At 44.6% G+C, this 17,628-nt stretch overlaps 1 protein-coding gene across 1 annotated transcript in view; it reads right to left on the reverse strand.

The window, feature by feature from the left end:
- Nucleotides 1-17,628, reverse strand: part of RAB3GAP1 (RAB3 GTPase activating protein catalytic subunit 1) — a 436,470-nt gene that overhangs the window by 230,592 nt on the left and 188,250 nt on the right. Inside the window, exon 9 of the mRNA XM_078681808.1 lies at nt 1,847-1,928. Within this exon, the coding sequence (XP_078537934.1) occupies nt 1,847-1,928 (82 nt within the window). The remainder of the gene's footprint in view (nt 1-1,846; nt 1,929-17,628) is intronic.

Consider the following 17,628-nt stretch of genomic DNA (forward strand, 5'->3'; position numbering starts at 1 on the left):
GATAAGACAGAAACACTCCTCATCTCAAACAAAGAAGATAACCCTCAAATCACCGAGTGGCTAAAGTCGATCGATGCTCTCAAGGGTAACCTCACGCTAGCCGACTCCGTTAAATCCCTGGGCTTCACCTTAGACCCCAAACTAACCCTGACAAACCACATTAAGAACTCGGCGAAAAGCGCATTCTTCAACCTCAGACTTTTGAACAAAATTAAACCTTACATTCCCAACAAGGACCTCAAACTAGCCACGCAATCTCTAGTTCTATCAAGACTGGACTATGGGAACTCAATCCTAACAGGCATCCCCAAATCGCACCTGGCTCCACTAAAAACAACACTTCACGCGGCAGCAAGAATGATCACAGGCTGCAAAAAATATGATCACATCTCCCCGGCTCTCAAAGAACTCGAATGGCTCCCTGTGGAAATGCGAAGTACCTTCAGAACGGCCTGCCTAACCCACAAGGCCCTCCACACCGGCAAACCGGAATACCTGGCTAACAAGCTCAAAAAAGCAGGCCAAGCCAGAAATTTGAGAATCTCTAATTCCTTGCTGCTCATCCTACCAAAAACCAGAAGGAAGAGAACTGCGGACTGCTCTTTCTCAGGAAATGCCCCCAAAATATGGAACGCCATCCCCCCGCACATCAGAACTCTACCGTCCTATGCAGAATTCAAGAGCCAACTTAAATCCTTGTGCCTGATCCGCTCCCTTGGTTATGGATAACTTGGAGCTGCAAACGTCTCAGAATCCATGCGGTATTGTTGAATCCAGTACTGAGAAGCCCTGCTGTCCGAACTTTTCTTCTTTCCAAATTGTCTCTCGCCGATTGCTTTTATTGGGTTTGTTTCATGTTGTTCTCTTTTTCATGCCCACTACTGTGAAGCGCTCTGATACCTTCGGGTCTTGTTAGCGCTATAGAAAACTTCTAAATAAATAACTAAATAAATAAATAAATCTTCAAGGTTGAGATTTCCGTGCTGCAACCTCACCCGAAGCACTGATTCAGCTCATCCATGAGGTTGCTTTCCTAAGAAAAGAATATGCACTTTGTTTCCACACATAGCTTTCAGACTGACTAGGAAGGTTAAATTGCAAAAAGGGTGGAATTTGTTCAAATTCACTGAATACATCATTGGCTTTTTAATGAACTATGAAACCTAGCCAACATTTATGCAGTCCATAACTGTTCTGAGGGACAGGAAAGAATTAGGCAGCTCTACAGAGTAAGATCTGATACAGAGGCTGATCACTTTAAGAAGTAAAGTCGGGATGTGTTCTGAGCAATGGAAGGTTTGTTGGGTCTTCATCTTTGGAATGACGGTGAGTTGTTCCTAAGAAACGACTTCTCTGAAGAATTACCATGCCGCCGTACACTTTTTAATTATGTTGTGTCATGGATTCTTGGAAGGAAAGTGCCCTATCCTTTTCACATTCTCTACAAGGAAGGCTGAGGAATGCCTGATAGCTTTTTTTGGAGACCATTGCTTTTGGGGAGAGAGGATTGTTTCACAAATTCAAATGATGGTTTGGAGAGTTCTTACCTTCATCTAGCTCCTTTTTATGTGGACAGGTTTGGTTTCACAAAAATGCTTCTTGTTTTTGGGTCTTCAAATAGTGTCTTTCAATTTGATTCATATTTGTCAGGTGAACTTAATTAACATGAACAACATTATTGAGGGCACAATAATTTGTGCAGTAAAAGAAATAACATGTCCATTATTATCTACACTTTTAAAGTAGCCCTTTAGGTCAGATTTAAACCTCAAAATTGTTATAAAGACAGAAGCAGCACATAGTTCATTTTGAATAAATAGTATTTCTTTAAAAAAAAAAACCTCACCTAATTGGATCTTCACATGCACCAAATGGCAATTTGCCAATCTCTAATCCTCCAAATTCACCTCCAACAAGGGCATCTAGATCTAAGGAAAAAAATAAATTGGCATCATAAAGTAAAAAATACAAACTAGAGTGAAAAATAGAAAAAAACAATTTAAAGCGATTCAGAGTCCTAAGATGGAAGCCAAAACTTTTCCTTCAGGCTGTGGCTAGCAATGCATGTTTGAACTCATGATCTGAAGAACCTCTGCATGAAATATACATAAATGGTGAACCTTAATTTCTCTAAAACTAGTGAACATATTTACGCCAAATAACAAAGGAGCACTCTTTCTTGACCACGATGTAGCTTTTGTCCAATTTTGGTGTAATCCTGTTCAGCCGTTTTTGCGGGATCGCTGTTCAATTTTCCTATAGAAAAATTTCAAGGAGAAAACATGTTTTGGGAATTTCACCTTTTCTCTCCTCCTACTTGAAGGGTCACCCCAAACTTTCCAGGGAGGAGCTGAGGTGGAGGAGCCCTTCTTTTTTTTCCCCAAGAAACTTCCGAAAGATTTGTTAAATGGTGCTAAAATTATTACCAAACCAACAAAAACATTGTCTGTGGAAAAACTATAACTATCCAGTGGCAAGAGCCTCTAGGATAGAAGTCTGGGGATGGGTGTGGGTGTGTGTGGTGAGTATGTGTCGCCACTATGTAGTTATAGTTAGGTATGCTTTTCCACAAAGTGTTTTTTAGTTTGCGAATAACTTTGGCCTTGTTTGTCAAATCTTCACAAGACTTTCCAAAAAAGGTTCTCCACCTCAGCTCCTATCTGTATTGATTCGGAGTGATCAGTCAAGAGGGGGCGAGAAAAAATGGGGGTCCCAAAAAGTAAAATCCCCATGCATTTTCCATAGACTTCTTTAAGACTGGTTACAGTCAAAACTGCTGAACGCCAATATACCAAATTTGGCACTAAGCTAGATCTTGGCCAGCAGATTTTGCTCTTTGTGATTGGGTATAAATACGTTTAGTAGTTTATGAGAAATTAAGAGTAAAAAATAATGGCATATCTAGACAGTTGGGTCCACGAGAGGCTGGAGAGATTTAAAAATGGAGCATTTTGATTGGCTCAGCAAGCTTTTTTTTCCCCTTCAGCCATCTCTCTCCTGAACCAGCGCTATGATTGTTGCAAGCAACATGAGGAAAATGTTGCTGGCAGCTATTTACAGGACTAGGGAACTTAGCCATCTGTCCTGAAATGGAAAAAAATAGTATAAGGGGGCAGGGTAGGGGTACCCTAACCTACCCAGGCCCCATTGTGGGACCCAAAAGTAGCCCCCCTGGCCCAAAGAAAGAAGAAAAAAACTGCAAAAAAAGGCCACGATCACGTGAGACTCTTGCGGAATGGGGGGGAGGGGGGAGGGGGGGGGGTTGTGGCAGCCAGGCCACATTTATACACTATAAGCCCTGAGGAGCCCACCTGTAGTAATCTGTATAGCTGTATTCATAATGGGGAGGGGGATTGCGTAACACCCCTCCAGAGCCTCCAGAGATCCTGGGGAGCCCACCCCGGGCCGGAAACAATGCTTTTGGGGAGGAGGACGCACAGTCCCCTCTACGAGCCATCAGAAACACTGGCGAGCCCACCCCTGGAGCTGAACATATTGTTTATGGTGAGGGGGGACACGCAGCCTCCCCCCCCGAGCCATCAGAGGCCCCGAGAAGCCCACCTTCATGGTCGAACATTCTGTATGAGGAGGGGGCAACGTGGCATGCAGCCCCCCTTCCAAAGTCTTAATAGGCCCTGAATTCCATAAAACTTGGGTTGGACCCCCTTTAAGAAGCCTTCCTAGTCCCTGGCGCCCCACCCCGCAGGCTGAATCTTATTTAAAAGGGGCAGTAACTGAACAGGCGCAGGGGGATGGGGTCCCAAGGGCTTTAAAATCTCAGGAAGGGAGAGAGGAGGCACGTGCCCCACTTCCCTTTAAATTATTGTAAGGGCCCGAAGGATATAGTCCTTGCTGCCTTTTTAAGCTCGGGAGGAGAGGGCCACACAGGACCACTCCCCTTTTATTTTAATTTCAGCCCTGGGGGATGGGGTCCCTGGGGCTTAATTAGGCTTCAGGAGGGGAATCGTGCACCTCCCTTCCTTTATTTATTTTCTCTGCCCCAGAGGTTGGGGTCCCTGGGGCCTTTTTAGCCTTTGGGAGGTGGGCAGCGTGGACCCCCACCCTTTTTCAATGCATTTCAACCCAGGGTGATGGGACCCCAGGGATTATTTGGGCCCTCCTCCCCAAAACAAATATAAACATAACCCCCTGGCCCACCCAGAGGGTGTTTAGTTTAAAACAAGCATGGAGCGTGTATATATATATATATATATATATATATATATATATATATATATATATATATATAATATATATATAATATATATATAATATATATATATATATATATATATATATAAAATATATATATATATATATATATATATATATATATATATATATATATATATATCAAAAACTATTGAACAGATTTACACCAAATCACAAAAAGCACTTTTTCTGGACCAATATCTAACTTTCTGCCAAATTTGGTGTAAAGTGGTTGACCCCCTCCTTTTTATCGGCCCCTGCTAGACAGATCACCCCAAAACTTCCATCTTAAAACTAGCCAAAAAGTAGCACTTTTTTTGAAAGTTTAGTGAAGATTCGTCCTATGGCACCAAAGTTACTAACAATAAAAAAATGCATTTCCTATGGACACATGGTCCTAACTATCCGAACTTTAACTACTCAGGTGCAACTGTTGGGTGGAGAGAGGGTAGCTTTGCGTAAGACTATATTACAAATCCCCTGGAGAACTAGGATTTCAGGTCAGTGTTTATTCTTTCTTCTTCGGGGATCTTTATAAATACAGTCCTAGTCACTGAATAGAGTAGTATTCCCAGACATATAAAAGCAGAAAACGATAAACAAAAAACCTTCACTCTGGTAAGAGCTTCTGTAACGAAGGTTGGCCAACCTGTGCATCTGTCATGGAATCTGAATCAAGAGAATGTCTTGTAAAGGTGGGTACAGGTGCCCAAGCAGCTGCTTTGAAAATATGGAAAATGCAAAGGTTCCTTAGTAATGCAGCAGTAGCTGCTTTACACCCTGTAATTCGGGCTCTGTGTCTACCAGATACAGTTGTATTGGCATTGCTAGAACATAATAACATTTCTGAAACACTCCATCTTCAGTAGAGTATTTTATTGTGACAAAACCATGAATGTGCACATTTGACAAAGAGGTGGTTAGAATCTCCAAGTTCCTCGTCTTATCCAAGCAGAACTTCAAAAATCCTCGAACATCCAGAGAATGTAAGGATGCTGAAATAGAGGTGATTTGGATGAAAGTCGGAATGGAAATAGTCTAAATGAAGTGAAAGTATGACACTACGTTTGGTAGGAAATTTGGATATATCGTCATAACCGCACAGCTGCAGTCAGGATGAACGTAGCTCGTCTGGGCTCCCGGTCCGCGGGGAAATCTCGAGCTAACTACAGCGGCTAGACGATGCAGAGAAACTAACAAATCAACCTCAGGACGTCTTAAAAGTCGGGGCACGACCTGAGCCAATAATATTGCCTTGGCCCCGGGAAGAAAAGGCAGGAACTGTTCCGACGTGAGCCGATCGCCTGCACCATAAAATGGCGGCACCCATCTACTGAGAAGCACGAAGCTGACGGTGTGGTGGCGCTCCAGCGGAACGACAGCGGCCGGAGGACAATATTAGCCGTGTTCTCTGGCGATGGTAGCCTGAAGCAAGAAACCCATTAGTGTGGCAGAGCGAGCACACCCTGACCACCGCCGTGGCCAGGCTCTACCGAGCGGGGCACCGACCATCAACATTACCAGGTGCATGCCTAGAGTGTGATCACAAACTCGCAGAGCACAAAACGCAAAAACCATCTCCTTGGACATACCTGACTGAAGATCATGCCTGAACGCTGCAGGCATCCCAACTGCTGGCTCCCCCGCCTTGCCTGAGTCCAAAATGGCGGACCAGCGGTGATCTCAGGAAGATGTAGACGGCTTCCCCGACAGGGCGTAGTTGGGTCCCACGCAAGGCAAGCACGAGCGGGAGGGGAGACCAGCTGTGACGGACGTGCCGTGTGTCCTGGATTTCTTAAATTGGGGCCCCGGGCGCCTGCCCAACATCAGCATAAGCCAGGCCGCTCTATTCTGGGTGGCGGAGGGGGCTATTCGATCACCGCCTTCACTGATCACGTTATGCCCGACCCCAAAATGGTGATCTCAAGGCACCGGGCCTAAGGAATGCAGCCTCAAAAGAAGAGCAAGCAGTAGCAAGGAATAACAAAAGATGGGTACATAGAAACGGGAATGATGAAAGGAATATTGAAAGGAGGGAAGGGTGAAAGTAAGGATGGATGAATGAGTAGGTGGTTCAGTGAATCAGCCAGCCATCATGCGCGGATGTGAACAAGTCCGGCTCCCGCACCGGAATCAGCCTTAATGCGGCCATCGAGACCTTTAGCCGTGAAAATGAAGAGCCGACGAAAGCAACACATGCGGAAAGCTTGGGGAACTTTTTCAAGTTATCAAGAGCCCGGGGGGCGCTGGTCCCGACGTTGCGGTCTGGATGGAGTGCGGCCTGGAGGAGAACATGGCGAACACACGAGCGCACCAACGTGCAACCTGGCCCCGGGAATTGCCCATATGCCTCCCCAAAAAATCACAAGCCAACAAGGTCTTAAGCTACTTTGGAAACTCTAACATGGGACAAGAACTAGGGCATAAACAGCTAAAGGAGAATATGGGGCTGACCCGGGATAATCTCCTGTCCACATTTGGGGACTTTATAAGTGAGTTGCGCGACAACATTAAAGCCGACATCAGCGCTTCTTCTCGATGCCTTCAAATCTGCCCCTTACCCTTCCCTGCTCCATCCACCTTGTCCCCTATGTTCCCCTTACCCTTCCTTGCTCCTTCCACCTTGTCCCCTATGTTCTTTAAATGCTTTTCTTGATACTTATGTAACTTTTAACTAATGTAAATTGCAACATTATTGTTCCTCATGTAAAGCGATCTGATTTGTTCGGGTCTAGCAAGCGCTATTTAAAACTCATTAATTAATCATGTTCCCATTGAGTACTCTTTCTCTCTTTGTCTACTTCCCTAGTTCCTATTCCCCCTCCCCTGAATCTCTCCCCTTGCCTGCTACTCTGCCTAGCCCCCTGTCCTTTGTGCCCTTTGACTAAGCACTCCTTCTCCCCTTGTTGGGGAAAGATCCAATATTTACACTCTGGAGTCTCAGCGAACCCGCTGAGAGAGTCCACTGCGCCAAGGGAGCCACTCACAGCTGAGGTATGGTATGGCACCCCTTGCCAAAGCACTCTCTCTCCCCTTTTTGGGGAAGGATCCAGTTTGTAGGCCTTGGAGTCTCAGAGACCCCTCTGAGAGAGTCCACTGCATAAAGGGAGCCTCTCGCAACAGAGATAGGGAATTGATACCACTTCCCCTGGGATCACAGCTTACTGGACTTTGGACTTTGCTTTGACTCGTCTACCGGTTTGTGTCCCCGTCGCCCTTCCCCTTCTCTTTCCATGCTGTGTCTCTCAACCTCCCCTCCTCTTTCCCGCCTTCATTATCTGTCTACTTTCCCTGCTCCTATCCCCCTCCCCTGAATCTCTCCCCTTGCTTGCTTCACCCCTTACATATTTGTGCTTATTGTTTATCTCGACCTTACAAGTAACTATGTTGCCATACACTAATAACTGTTTAACATTTGTAACAATGTAACCTGTAACTATGATCTGATACTCTTGAAAAGTGCTCCGATACCTCCAGGTCTAGCCAGCGCTATATAAAACCGTTAAAATAAAAATTAAATAAAATTTTAAAAAAAGCTCCTGAATCTTTCAGACTCTGCAGGCAGAAGTGATGGTTACAACAAAAACTGCTTTTCAGGTTAAATGCTTCAGAAAAGGGGGTGGTGATGAACAGAATGTCTGAATTAAGCAGACCACTCTTACCCAGTCCAAAGATCAGGGCTTGATCCATCACCGTTATTTAGCTCACTGCCCCATCCCAGCTCAGAACCTGGCTATATGCAAATTAGTCTGTCCCTGGCCCAGTGCATCATGGGAACAGGGCCGACCAAACTACCAAGCCAATTCTTCACCAGAAAGGAGACAAGCTTCCGGGGACCGGTTTCTGCCATTCCAGGCGTCGTCGGCCCGGCTTGCTTGAAACCTGATGGAGCAGTGAGCAAGGGACTCATGTCTGAGTATACCCTTCCACGCTTATGGTGGACAAAATGATTCAGAAAAGGGGGTGGTGATGAACAGAATGTCTGACTTAAGCAGACCACTCTTACCCAGTCCAAAGATCAGGGCTTGATCCATCACCGTTATTTAGCTCACTGCCCCATCCCAGCTCAGAACCTGGCTATATGCAAATTAGTCTGTCCCTGGCCCAGTGCATCATGGGAACAGGGCAGACCAAACTACCAAGCCAATTCTTCACCAGAAAGGAGACAAGCTTCCGGGGACCGGTTTCTGCCATTCCAGGCGTCGTCGGCCCGGCTTGCTTGAATCCTGATGGAGCAGTGAGCAAGGGACTCATGTCTGAGTATACCCTTCCACGCTTATGGTGGACAAAATGATTCAGAAAAGGGGGTGGTGATGAACAGAATGTCTGAATTAAGCTGACCACTCTTACCCAGTCCAAAGATCAGGGCTTGATCCATCACCGTTATTTAGCTCACTGCCCCATCCCAGCTCAGAACCTGGCTATATGCAAATTAGTCTGTCCCTGGCCCAGTGCATCATGGGAACAGGGCAGACCAAACTACCAAGCCAATTCTTCACCAGAAAGGAGACAAGCTTCCGGGGACCAGTTTCTGCCATTCCAGGCGTCGTCGGCCCGGCTTGCTTGAATCCTGATGGTGCAATGAGCAAGGGACTCACATCTGAGTATACCCTTCCACGCTTATGGTGGACAAAAGGTTCTGAGCTGGGATGGGGCAGTGAGCTAAATAACGGTGATGGATCAAGCCCTGATCTTTGGACTGGGTAAGAGTGGTCTGCTTAATTCAGACATTCTGTTCATCACCACCCCCTTTTCTGAATCATTTTGTCCACCATAAGCGTGGAAGGGTATACTCAGACATGAGTCCCTTGCTCACTGCTCCATCAGGATTCAAGCAAGCCGGGCCGACGACGCCTGGAATGGCAGAAACCGGTCCCCGAAAGCTTGTCTCCTTTCTGGTGAAGAATTGGCTTGGTATTTGGTACATTGCACCATCAGGATTCAAGCAAGCCGGGCCGACGACGCCTGAAATGGCAGAAACCGGTCCCCGGAAGCTTGTTTCCTTCCCAGTACAAGAATTGGCTTGGTAGTTTGGTTTGCCCTGTTCCCATCATGCACTGGGACAGGAACAGACTAATTTGCATATAGCCAAGTTCTGAGCTGGGATGGTGCAGTGAGCTAAAAAACGGTGATGGATCAAGCCCTGATCTTTGGACTGGGTAAGAGTGGTCTGCTTAATTCAGGCACTCTGTTCATCACCACCCCCTTTTCTGAATCATTTTGTCCACCATAAGCGTGGAAGGGTATACTCAGATGTGAGTCCCTTGCTCATTGCACCATCAGGATTCAAGCAAGCTGGGCCGACGACGCCTGAAATGGCAGAAACCGGTCCCCGGAAGCTTGTTTCCTTCCCAGTACAAGAATTGGCTTGGTAGTTTGGTTTGCCCTGTTCCCATCATGCACTGGGACAGGAACAGACTAATTTGCATATAGCCAAGTTCTGAGCTGGGATGGTGCAGTGAGCTAAAAAACGGTGATGGATCAAGCCCTGATCTTTGGACTGGGTAAGAGTGGTCTGCTTAATTCAGGCACTCTGTTCATCACCACCCCCTTTTCTGAATCATTTTGTCCACCATAAGCGTGGAAGGGTATACTCAGATGTGAGTCCCTTGCTCATTGCACCATCAGGATTCAAGCAAGCCGGGCCGACGACGCCTGAAATGGCAGAAACCGGTCCCCGGAAGCTTGTTTCCTTCCCAGTACAAGAATTGGCTTGGTAGTTTGGTTTGCCCTGTTCCCATCATGCACTGGGACAGGAACAGACTAATTTGCATATAGCCAAGTTCTGAGCTGGGATGGTGCAGTGAGCTAAAAAACGGTGATGGATCAAGCCCTGATCTTTGGACTGGGTAAGAGTGGTTTGCTTAATTCAGGCACTCTGTTCATCACCACCCCCTTTTCTGAATCCTTTTGTCCACCATAAGCGTGGAAGGTTATACTCAGATGTGAGTCCCTTGCTCATTGCACCATCAGGATTCAAGCAAGCCGGGCCGACGACGCCTGAAATGGCAGAAACCAGTCCCCTGGAAGCTTGTTTCCTTCCCAGTACAAGAATTGGCTTGGTAGTTTGGTTTGCCCTGTTCCCATCATGCACTGGGACAGGAACAGACTAATTTGCATATAGCCAAGTTCTGAGCTGGGATGGTGCAGTGAGCTAAAAAACGGTGATGGATCAAGCCCTGATCTTTGGACTGGGTAAGAGTGGTCTGCTTAATTCAGGCACTCTGTTCATCACCACCCCCTTTTCTGAATCATTTTGTCCACCATAAGCGTGGAAGGGTATACTCAGATGTGAGTCCCTTGCTCATTGCACCATAAGGATTCAAGCAAGCCGGGCCGACGACGCCTGAAATGGCAGAAACCGGTCCCCAGAAGCTTGTTTCCTTCCCAGTACAAGAATTGGCTTGGTAGTTTGGTTTGCCCTGTTCCCATCATGCACTGGGACAGGAACAGACTAATTTGCATATATAGCCAAGTTCTGAGCTGGGATGGTGCAGTGAGCTAAAAAACGGTGATGGATCAAGCCCTGATCTTTGGACTAGGTAAGAGTGGTCTGCTTAATTCAGGCACTCTGTTCATCACCACCCCCTTTTCTGAATCATTTTGTCCACCATAAGCGTGGAAGGGTATACTCAGATGTGAGTCCCTTGCTCATTGCACCATCAGGATTCAAGCAAGCCGGGCCGACGACGCCTGAAATGGCAGAAACCGGTCCCCGGAAGCTTGTTTCCTTCCCAGTACAAGAATTGGCTTGGTAGTTTGGTTTGCCCTGTTCCCATCATGCATTGGGACAGGAACAGACTAATTTGCATATAGCCAAGTTCTGAGCTGGGATGGTGCAGTGAGCTAAAAAACGGTGATGGATCAAGCCCTGATCTTTGGACTGGGTAAGAGTGGTCTGCTTAATTCAGGCAGTCTGTTCATCACCACCCCCTTTTCTGAATCATTTTGTCCACCTGTCATGAAACCATCTCCCCAAGCTTAATATAAGCTCGGATTATCCTTTAAGGAAACCCACCCCTGTCCCGTGCAACCAGCACTCCATGTACCTAGAAAGATGTAAAGGGGTTAGCATATTTAGAGAACTGGTTCACGTAGGTTTGATCATATATTTATACTTGTACTTCACTAGTAAATAGCCACTTTCATGTATAGAATAGGAGGCCTTTAACTTTTATGTAATTTGTACTTGGTTCTGTAACTGCAACTAAAAGTATACAGTAATTGCAGCTGAAAGGAAAAAAGACGCGCGTTTAAAAACGACACGCATCGTTTTGGTGCGCAATGAAAGTCTGATTCATCGCTCTGCTCACGGAGTGTTTGGCGGCTCAGGGCGTGGCACGCAGCCTTTCCTCAACGTCCCGGGGTGTGGCTGGGCTATAAAAGCCACACCCAGGGTTCCAGAAGGCGCTTAGTCTTCGGAGCATCGTGGACACAACAGCAGCGTTGGAGTGCTCCCGGATCACCGCTGAAGGTGATGACCTGTGCAACCATCCTCTGGAATTCATCTAACAGCCAGGAAAAGAAGAGCTAAGTACTTCCTTCATCAAGGCGCCCAACGCTAGCATTCATGGGACACTTTTTTGGACATTAGCTTATAACTATAATTCATGGACAAGTCTAGATCATTCTTTGGTATTCTGAGTAACAGCCTAAGCAAGTACATGAGTCAATGTAATGTTTCTAAAAGCAGGTTGTGCATGACATGATAAAGTTGATGTGTAGAATGTAATTTTTTGTAAACTTAAGAAGTTTCAACAGCATAAGCAAAGAGGTTTTGTAGTGCTTAAAACTATAGAATCTTCACGGAGAAGTCGCGTCTAGATCTACGAAAAAGGGGAAAGAAGTGAGTAAGATTAAACTTAAGGTTTATTTGCAGGGAAAGGAAAAGGCTTAAGGAAAGTGCGAATAAGTGTTGTTTAATTTCCTAGAATCCTGAAAACAAGTCTGGGGGCGGACAAATCAACCACCTTCGACAGAAGAGCCACAACCCTTCATTGACACATCAAGACGACGACATCCAGGACGCGAAGACCAGACAAGTAGTTTGCAGGTAGGAGACAGCTTTCAAAAAGCAAAGACAGTGTGAGAGGAGTTAGAACTGAAAGTAAGGGATAAGACAAGAATCCTTGCTTAAGAACCTTCTTGTATATTTTCAGGTCGACTACATGAAAACAAGTAGCGTCAGATCCGGCCTCTCTCCCTGACTGCTACCCATCACCCTAGTGTATGTACAAGGATCACAGGCTGTAAGGTAGGGTTCTGGGGGATTGGTCCATAGCGTCTCTGCAAAACCGATCAAGCACCTTACAGGTAAGGTTGGTGTTCAACTCAGGTAAGAGTGCTTGATCATATCTGACAGAAGACTAAGCCCACGACAAAAGGCTTTGCCCAGGCGCTATGGAAGAATCTCAGCAGATCACTTTGCAGGATTTAGCTGCAGTTTTATTAGAAATGAGGGCAGAGAATGCAGACCTCAGAAAGGATTTAACTGCTATCCAGAATAGATTACAAGCACCTAGTCCTCAAACTTGGACTTTTACTTCAGACAAAAAATCTTATTTAAAACCACCAGTCTTTCAACCGACTATGCACACTTTGTATAGTGGTAACGCTGCTTCAAATACTTCAGCTAGCACTCAGATCCAAGTGGTTACTCCTGTAGCGGTACCGTTAGCACCTCCCGAGAGGTTTTATGGGGATTGTAACAAATTCACGATCTTCCTAAATCAGTGTCAATTACATTTTGTGGCAAAACCTACAGCATTTCCTGATGACTCATCTAAGGTGGCATTTATCCTGTCCTATTTAGGCGGAGACGCTGCCTTATGGTCAGTACCCTATGTGGAAAGAAATGATCCCATGTTAAATGACTTTAAACGGTTTAAAAGAGCTATGAAGGAACTATTTGCTAAACATGTGTTCGTGCAATCTGCAGATCATGAATTACTAAATTTACGGCAAGGGTCTTCAGATCTCTTGCATTATATCTCAATCTTTAATAGGTTGGTTATTGAGGCAGAATGGCCTGAGGAGAAACGCGTGTCACTATTTTATCGTGGTTTACGCGACGATTTAAAAGACATGGTAACACAGATTTTAGATCCACCTACGGATTGTGAGGAGTTCATAGACCTAGTAGTTAAACTAAATCACAGGATTTCTGAGAGAAAAGGTGAAAGGGGTAAGTCAGACTTTAGGATGATGGTCTTCAAAGAGAGGGGGAATTTAAGAACAGAATCTTCTCCAGCTAAACTAGATCCAGTAGAGCCAATGCAAATAGGCACAGTTAGAGGACCCCTCACTAAAGATGAGAGAGAAAAGCGTCGAAAATTGAACCAGTGTATGTACTGTGGAAAAACCGGACATTTTATAAAAGATTGTCCAACACGTCCAGTAAGGCCTAAGATCAAGACTTCAGAAGTAGCAATAATGCAACAGTCGGAAAACTAGCCCTCTCGGTAGATAAAGAGGTCGATCTATCGAGTTCACCTATCACTTTGGCCTCCTTAACTCCAACTGCTTCTCATTGTCACCTCAGTATGCGTATTCTTCTCCAGTCCCAAGTGAATAAGGAACGGTCCTGGTCCATCGACGCTTTAATAGATTCCGGGGCAACTGGGAATTTCATTGACACTAAGTTATTCCAGAAGTTAGGTTTACAACAAATAGTCAAGGACTCCCCAGAAGTAGTCAGGGCAGTGGACGGAAAGGAACTCACTTCTGGTCTCATACAGTACCACACAGAAATCTTAAAGATGACTTGTGCTGAAAAACACGTGGAAAGTATAACATTTGACATAATTGATGCTCCTCAATTCGGTTTGATTTTGGGGATACCTTGGTTAGTTTTACACAATCCTTATATTGATTGGACTAACAGGAGCATTTTATTTAAATCTGACTATTGTCATGCTAAATGTTTCCAACAATTCCCGGGTTCTGAGTTGTTAATCCAAGGATATGATTTCCCAAAAGATTCCAAGAGTGTTCTAGTAGTTGCAGGAGTACCAGAAGAGTATCAGGATTTGGTAGATGTTTTTGACAAAAAGAAGGCTAACACCTTACCTCCTCATAGGGATTTTGATTGTCAGATAGATTTGGTTCCCGGGGCATCGTTACCTTGTAGCCGAATTTACGCTTTAACTGAGAGGGAAAATGAACATCTGCGTGAATATCTGGACGAATACTTGGCCAATGGGTTTATTCGACATTCCAAGTCTCCAGTCTCTTCTCCTCTCTTCTTTATCCCGAAGAAGGGAGGAGAATTGCGCACTTGCATCGACTATCGTGCCATTAATAATGTAACAGTCAAGAACCGATACCCCTTACCTTTAATTCCGACCTTACTTGATCAAATCAAAGATGCTACCATTTATACAAAACTGGATCTGCGAGGGGCATATCATTTGGTGCGAGTCCGAGAGGGTGACGAATGGAAAACGGCATTTAGGACAAAATTTGGATTGTATGAATATCAAGTAATGCCTTTCGGATTATGCAATGCCCCAGCAGCATTCCAGTTTTTTATAAATGAGGTATTAAGAGATTTTTTGGATATTTGCTGTGTAGTATACATTGATGATATCCTCATCTATTCAAAGGACAAATCTGAGCATGTAAAGCAAGTACGAGCCATTCTTCAACAGCTTTTACAAAATTCCTTATTCGTGAAACTTGAAAAAAGTTTGTTCCATGTAACCACAGTGGATTTTTTGGGATATATCCTTAGTCCGGCTGGAATAGAAATGGACCCAAAGAAAGTTAAGGCAATAATTGAATGGCCCAGTCCCTCCTCTGTGAAGCAAATCCAGAGTTTTCTGGGATTTGCAAATTTCTATAGGCGCTTCATTAAAGACTTTTCACAAAAGGTTACGCCTATCACTAAATTGCTACGCAAAAATGCAAAATTCGAATGGACCTCAGAAACAGAATTAGCTTTTCAGGACCTAAAAAACCAATTTGTGACAGCCCCAGTTCTAAAACATCCTGATCCTTCTCAGCCTTTTATCGTAGAAGCTGATGCCTCGCAATTTGCCATAGGGGGAATCTTATCTCAGAGAAGTACAAATACTGGACAATTGCACCCCATTGCATACTATTCCAGGAAATTATCCCCTCCTGAACAGAATTATGCAATTGCAGACCGAGAACTATTGGCCATAAAAGCTGTGTTCAAAGAATGGCGACACTACTTGCTAGGGGCTCGACATCCGGTAACTATATATACGGATCATAGGAATTTACAGACACTTAGATCTGCTAAAGCTTTGACTCCTCGCCAACTGCGTTGGACTTTGTTTTTTAATGATTATGATTTCATCATAACTTATCGCCCAGGAAAAGAAAATAACAAAGCCGATGCCTTGTCTAGAATAGGTTTAAGTGATGGTTTGAATCTACGAAAGGAAAAGCTACATCCTATAATTTCAGAGGAACGTTTTCAGATAGGTCTTATCAACTCTGATGTTTTGATTGATATAGAGAAAGCCCTGCAAAATCATACAAGAGAAGAATGGAATAAGCTTTATCCTTTGTTGCAGTGGAAAGACAATAGGTTGTTTTTGAACGACCAAGTTTTTGTTCCCAATGAAATGTTACAAGAAAAGGTGTTGCAAAATTATCATGATTCCATGCTGTCAATCCACCCAGGGGTTACCAAAATGTATCAGCTCATAAAAAGACGCTTTTGGTGGCAGAACATGTTAACGGACATCCAAAGATATGTACAAACGTGCACGGTTTGTAGCAGAAACAAAGCAGTTCATAAGTCCCCATCTGGATTACTTATGCCCTTGCCAGTTCCTCCTCAGCCTTGGCATACGGTGTCTTTAGATTTCATTGTAGAGTTGCCTCGTACCACTTCAGGTTTCACCACCATTCTCACAGTTGTGGATCACTTTTCCAGATATGCTAATTTCATCCCTTTAAAGAAACTTCCTTCAGCTTTGGAATTGGCACACATTTTTGTCACACACATTGTGAGACTACATGGCATACCATCTGTTGTGCTTTCGGATAGGGGTTCACAGTTTGTGTCACATTTCTGGCAAAGTCTAGGGAAATCCTTGAAAATGGAAGTGCGTATGTCATCCAGCTATCATCCACAAACTGATGGACTGACAGAACGCACGAATCAGACAGTGGAACAATTTCTACGATGTTTGTTAACCACCTATGAGCATGAATGGTCAGATATCATATGGGCTGCTGAGTTCGCTTACAATAATTCTGATCATTCTTCAACTGGTATGTCACCTTTTTTCTGTGTTCATGGTTTCCATCCGAAAGATATGTTGGGTATAGATAGAAAAGTTTCTGATACGCCAGCAGTCACTGATTTTGTAGACAATCTGTTTTCTATTCAACAAGAGGCTCAACAGCAGTTAGTTCATGCAAAAGAAGTTCAGAAGAAATTTGCTGACAAACATCGGTCTAAACAGCCCAACTATTCTGTGGGTGATGATGTTTGGTTAGCCACAAAAAACTTGAGATTGAAAAGTCATAAAGCTTTTCGTCCCCGATTCATAGGTCCTTTCCCTATTGAAAAAGTTGTTAATCCAGTCAGTATGAAGCTGAAACTACCCAGCTCGTATCGAATCCACCCGGTTTTTCATGTCTCACTACTGAAACCTTGTGATCCTGACACTCGGAGAGTTATCCATCCTCCTGAAATTGAGATTGAAGGTAATTTGGAATATGAGGTGAAAGCAGTTCTAGATTCCAAAAGGAAGAAAGGCAAGTTATATTACTTGGTGGATTGGAAGGGCTATGGTCCGGAAGACCGTTCTTGGGAACCCCTTGAAAATTTAAAGAACTCTCCCAAGTTCTTAAAAACTTTTCATAATCGGTTTCCCAGAAAAACCAAAACCAATTCCATCAGTGTTAGGGGGGATTCTACGGGGAGGGTACTGTCATGAAACCATCTCCCCAAGCTTAATATAAGCTCGGATTATCCTTTAAGGAAACCCACCCCTGTCCCGTGCAACCAGCACTCCATGTACCTAGAAAGATGTAAAGGGGTTAGCATATTTAGAGAACTGGTTCACGTAGGTTTGATCATATATTTATACTTGTACTTCACTAGTAAATAGCCACTTTCATGTATAGAATAGGAGGCCTTTAACTTTTATGTAATTTGTACTTGGTTCTGTAACTGCAACTAAAAGTATACAGTAATTGCAGCTGAAAGGAAAAAAGACGCGCGTTTAAAAACGACACGCATCGTTTTGGTGCGCAATGAAAGTCTGATTCATCGCTCTGCTCACGGAGTGTTTGGCGGCTCAGGGCGTGGCACGCAGCCTTTCCTCAACGTCCCGGGGTGTGGCTGGGCTATAAAAGCCACACCCAGGGTTCCAGAAGGCGCTTAGTCTTCGGAGCATCGTGGAGACAACAGCAGCGTTGGAGTGCTCCCGG

The sequence above is a fragment of the Lissotriton helveticus genome, chromosome 3_1 (assembly GCF_964261635.1).
Source record: "Lissotriton helveticus chromosome 3_1, aLisHel1.1, whole genome shotgun sequence".
NCBI lineage: Eukaryota > Metazoa > Chordata > Amphibia > Caudata > Salamandridae > Lissotriton > Lissotriton helveticus.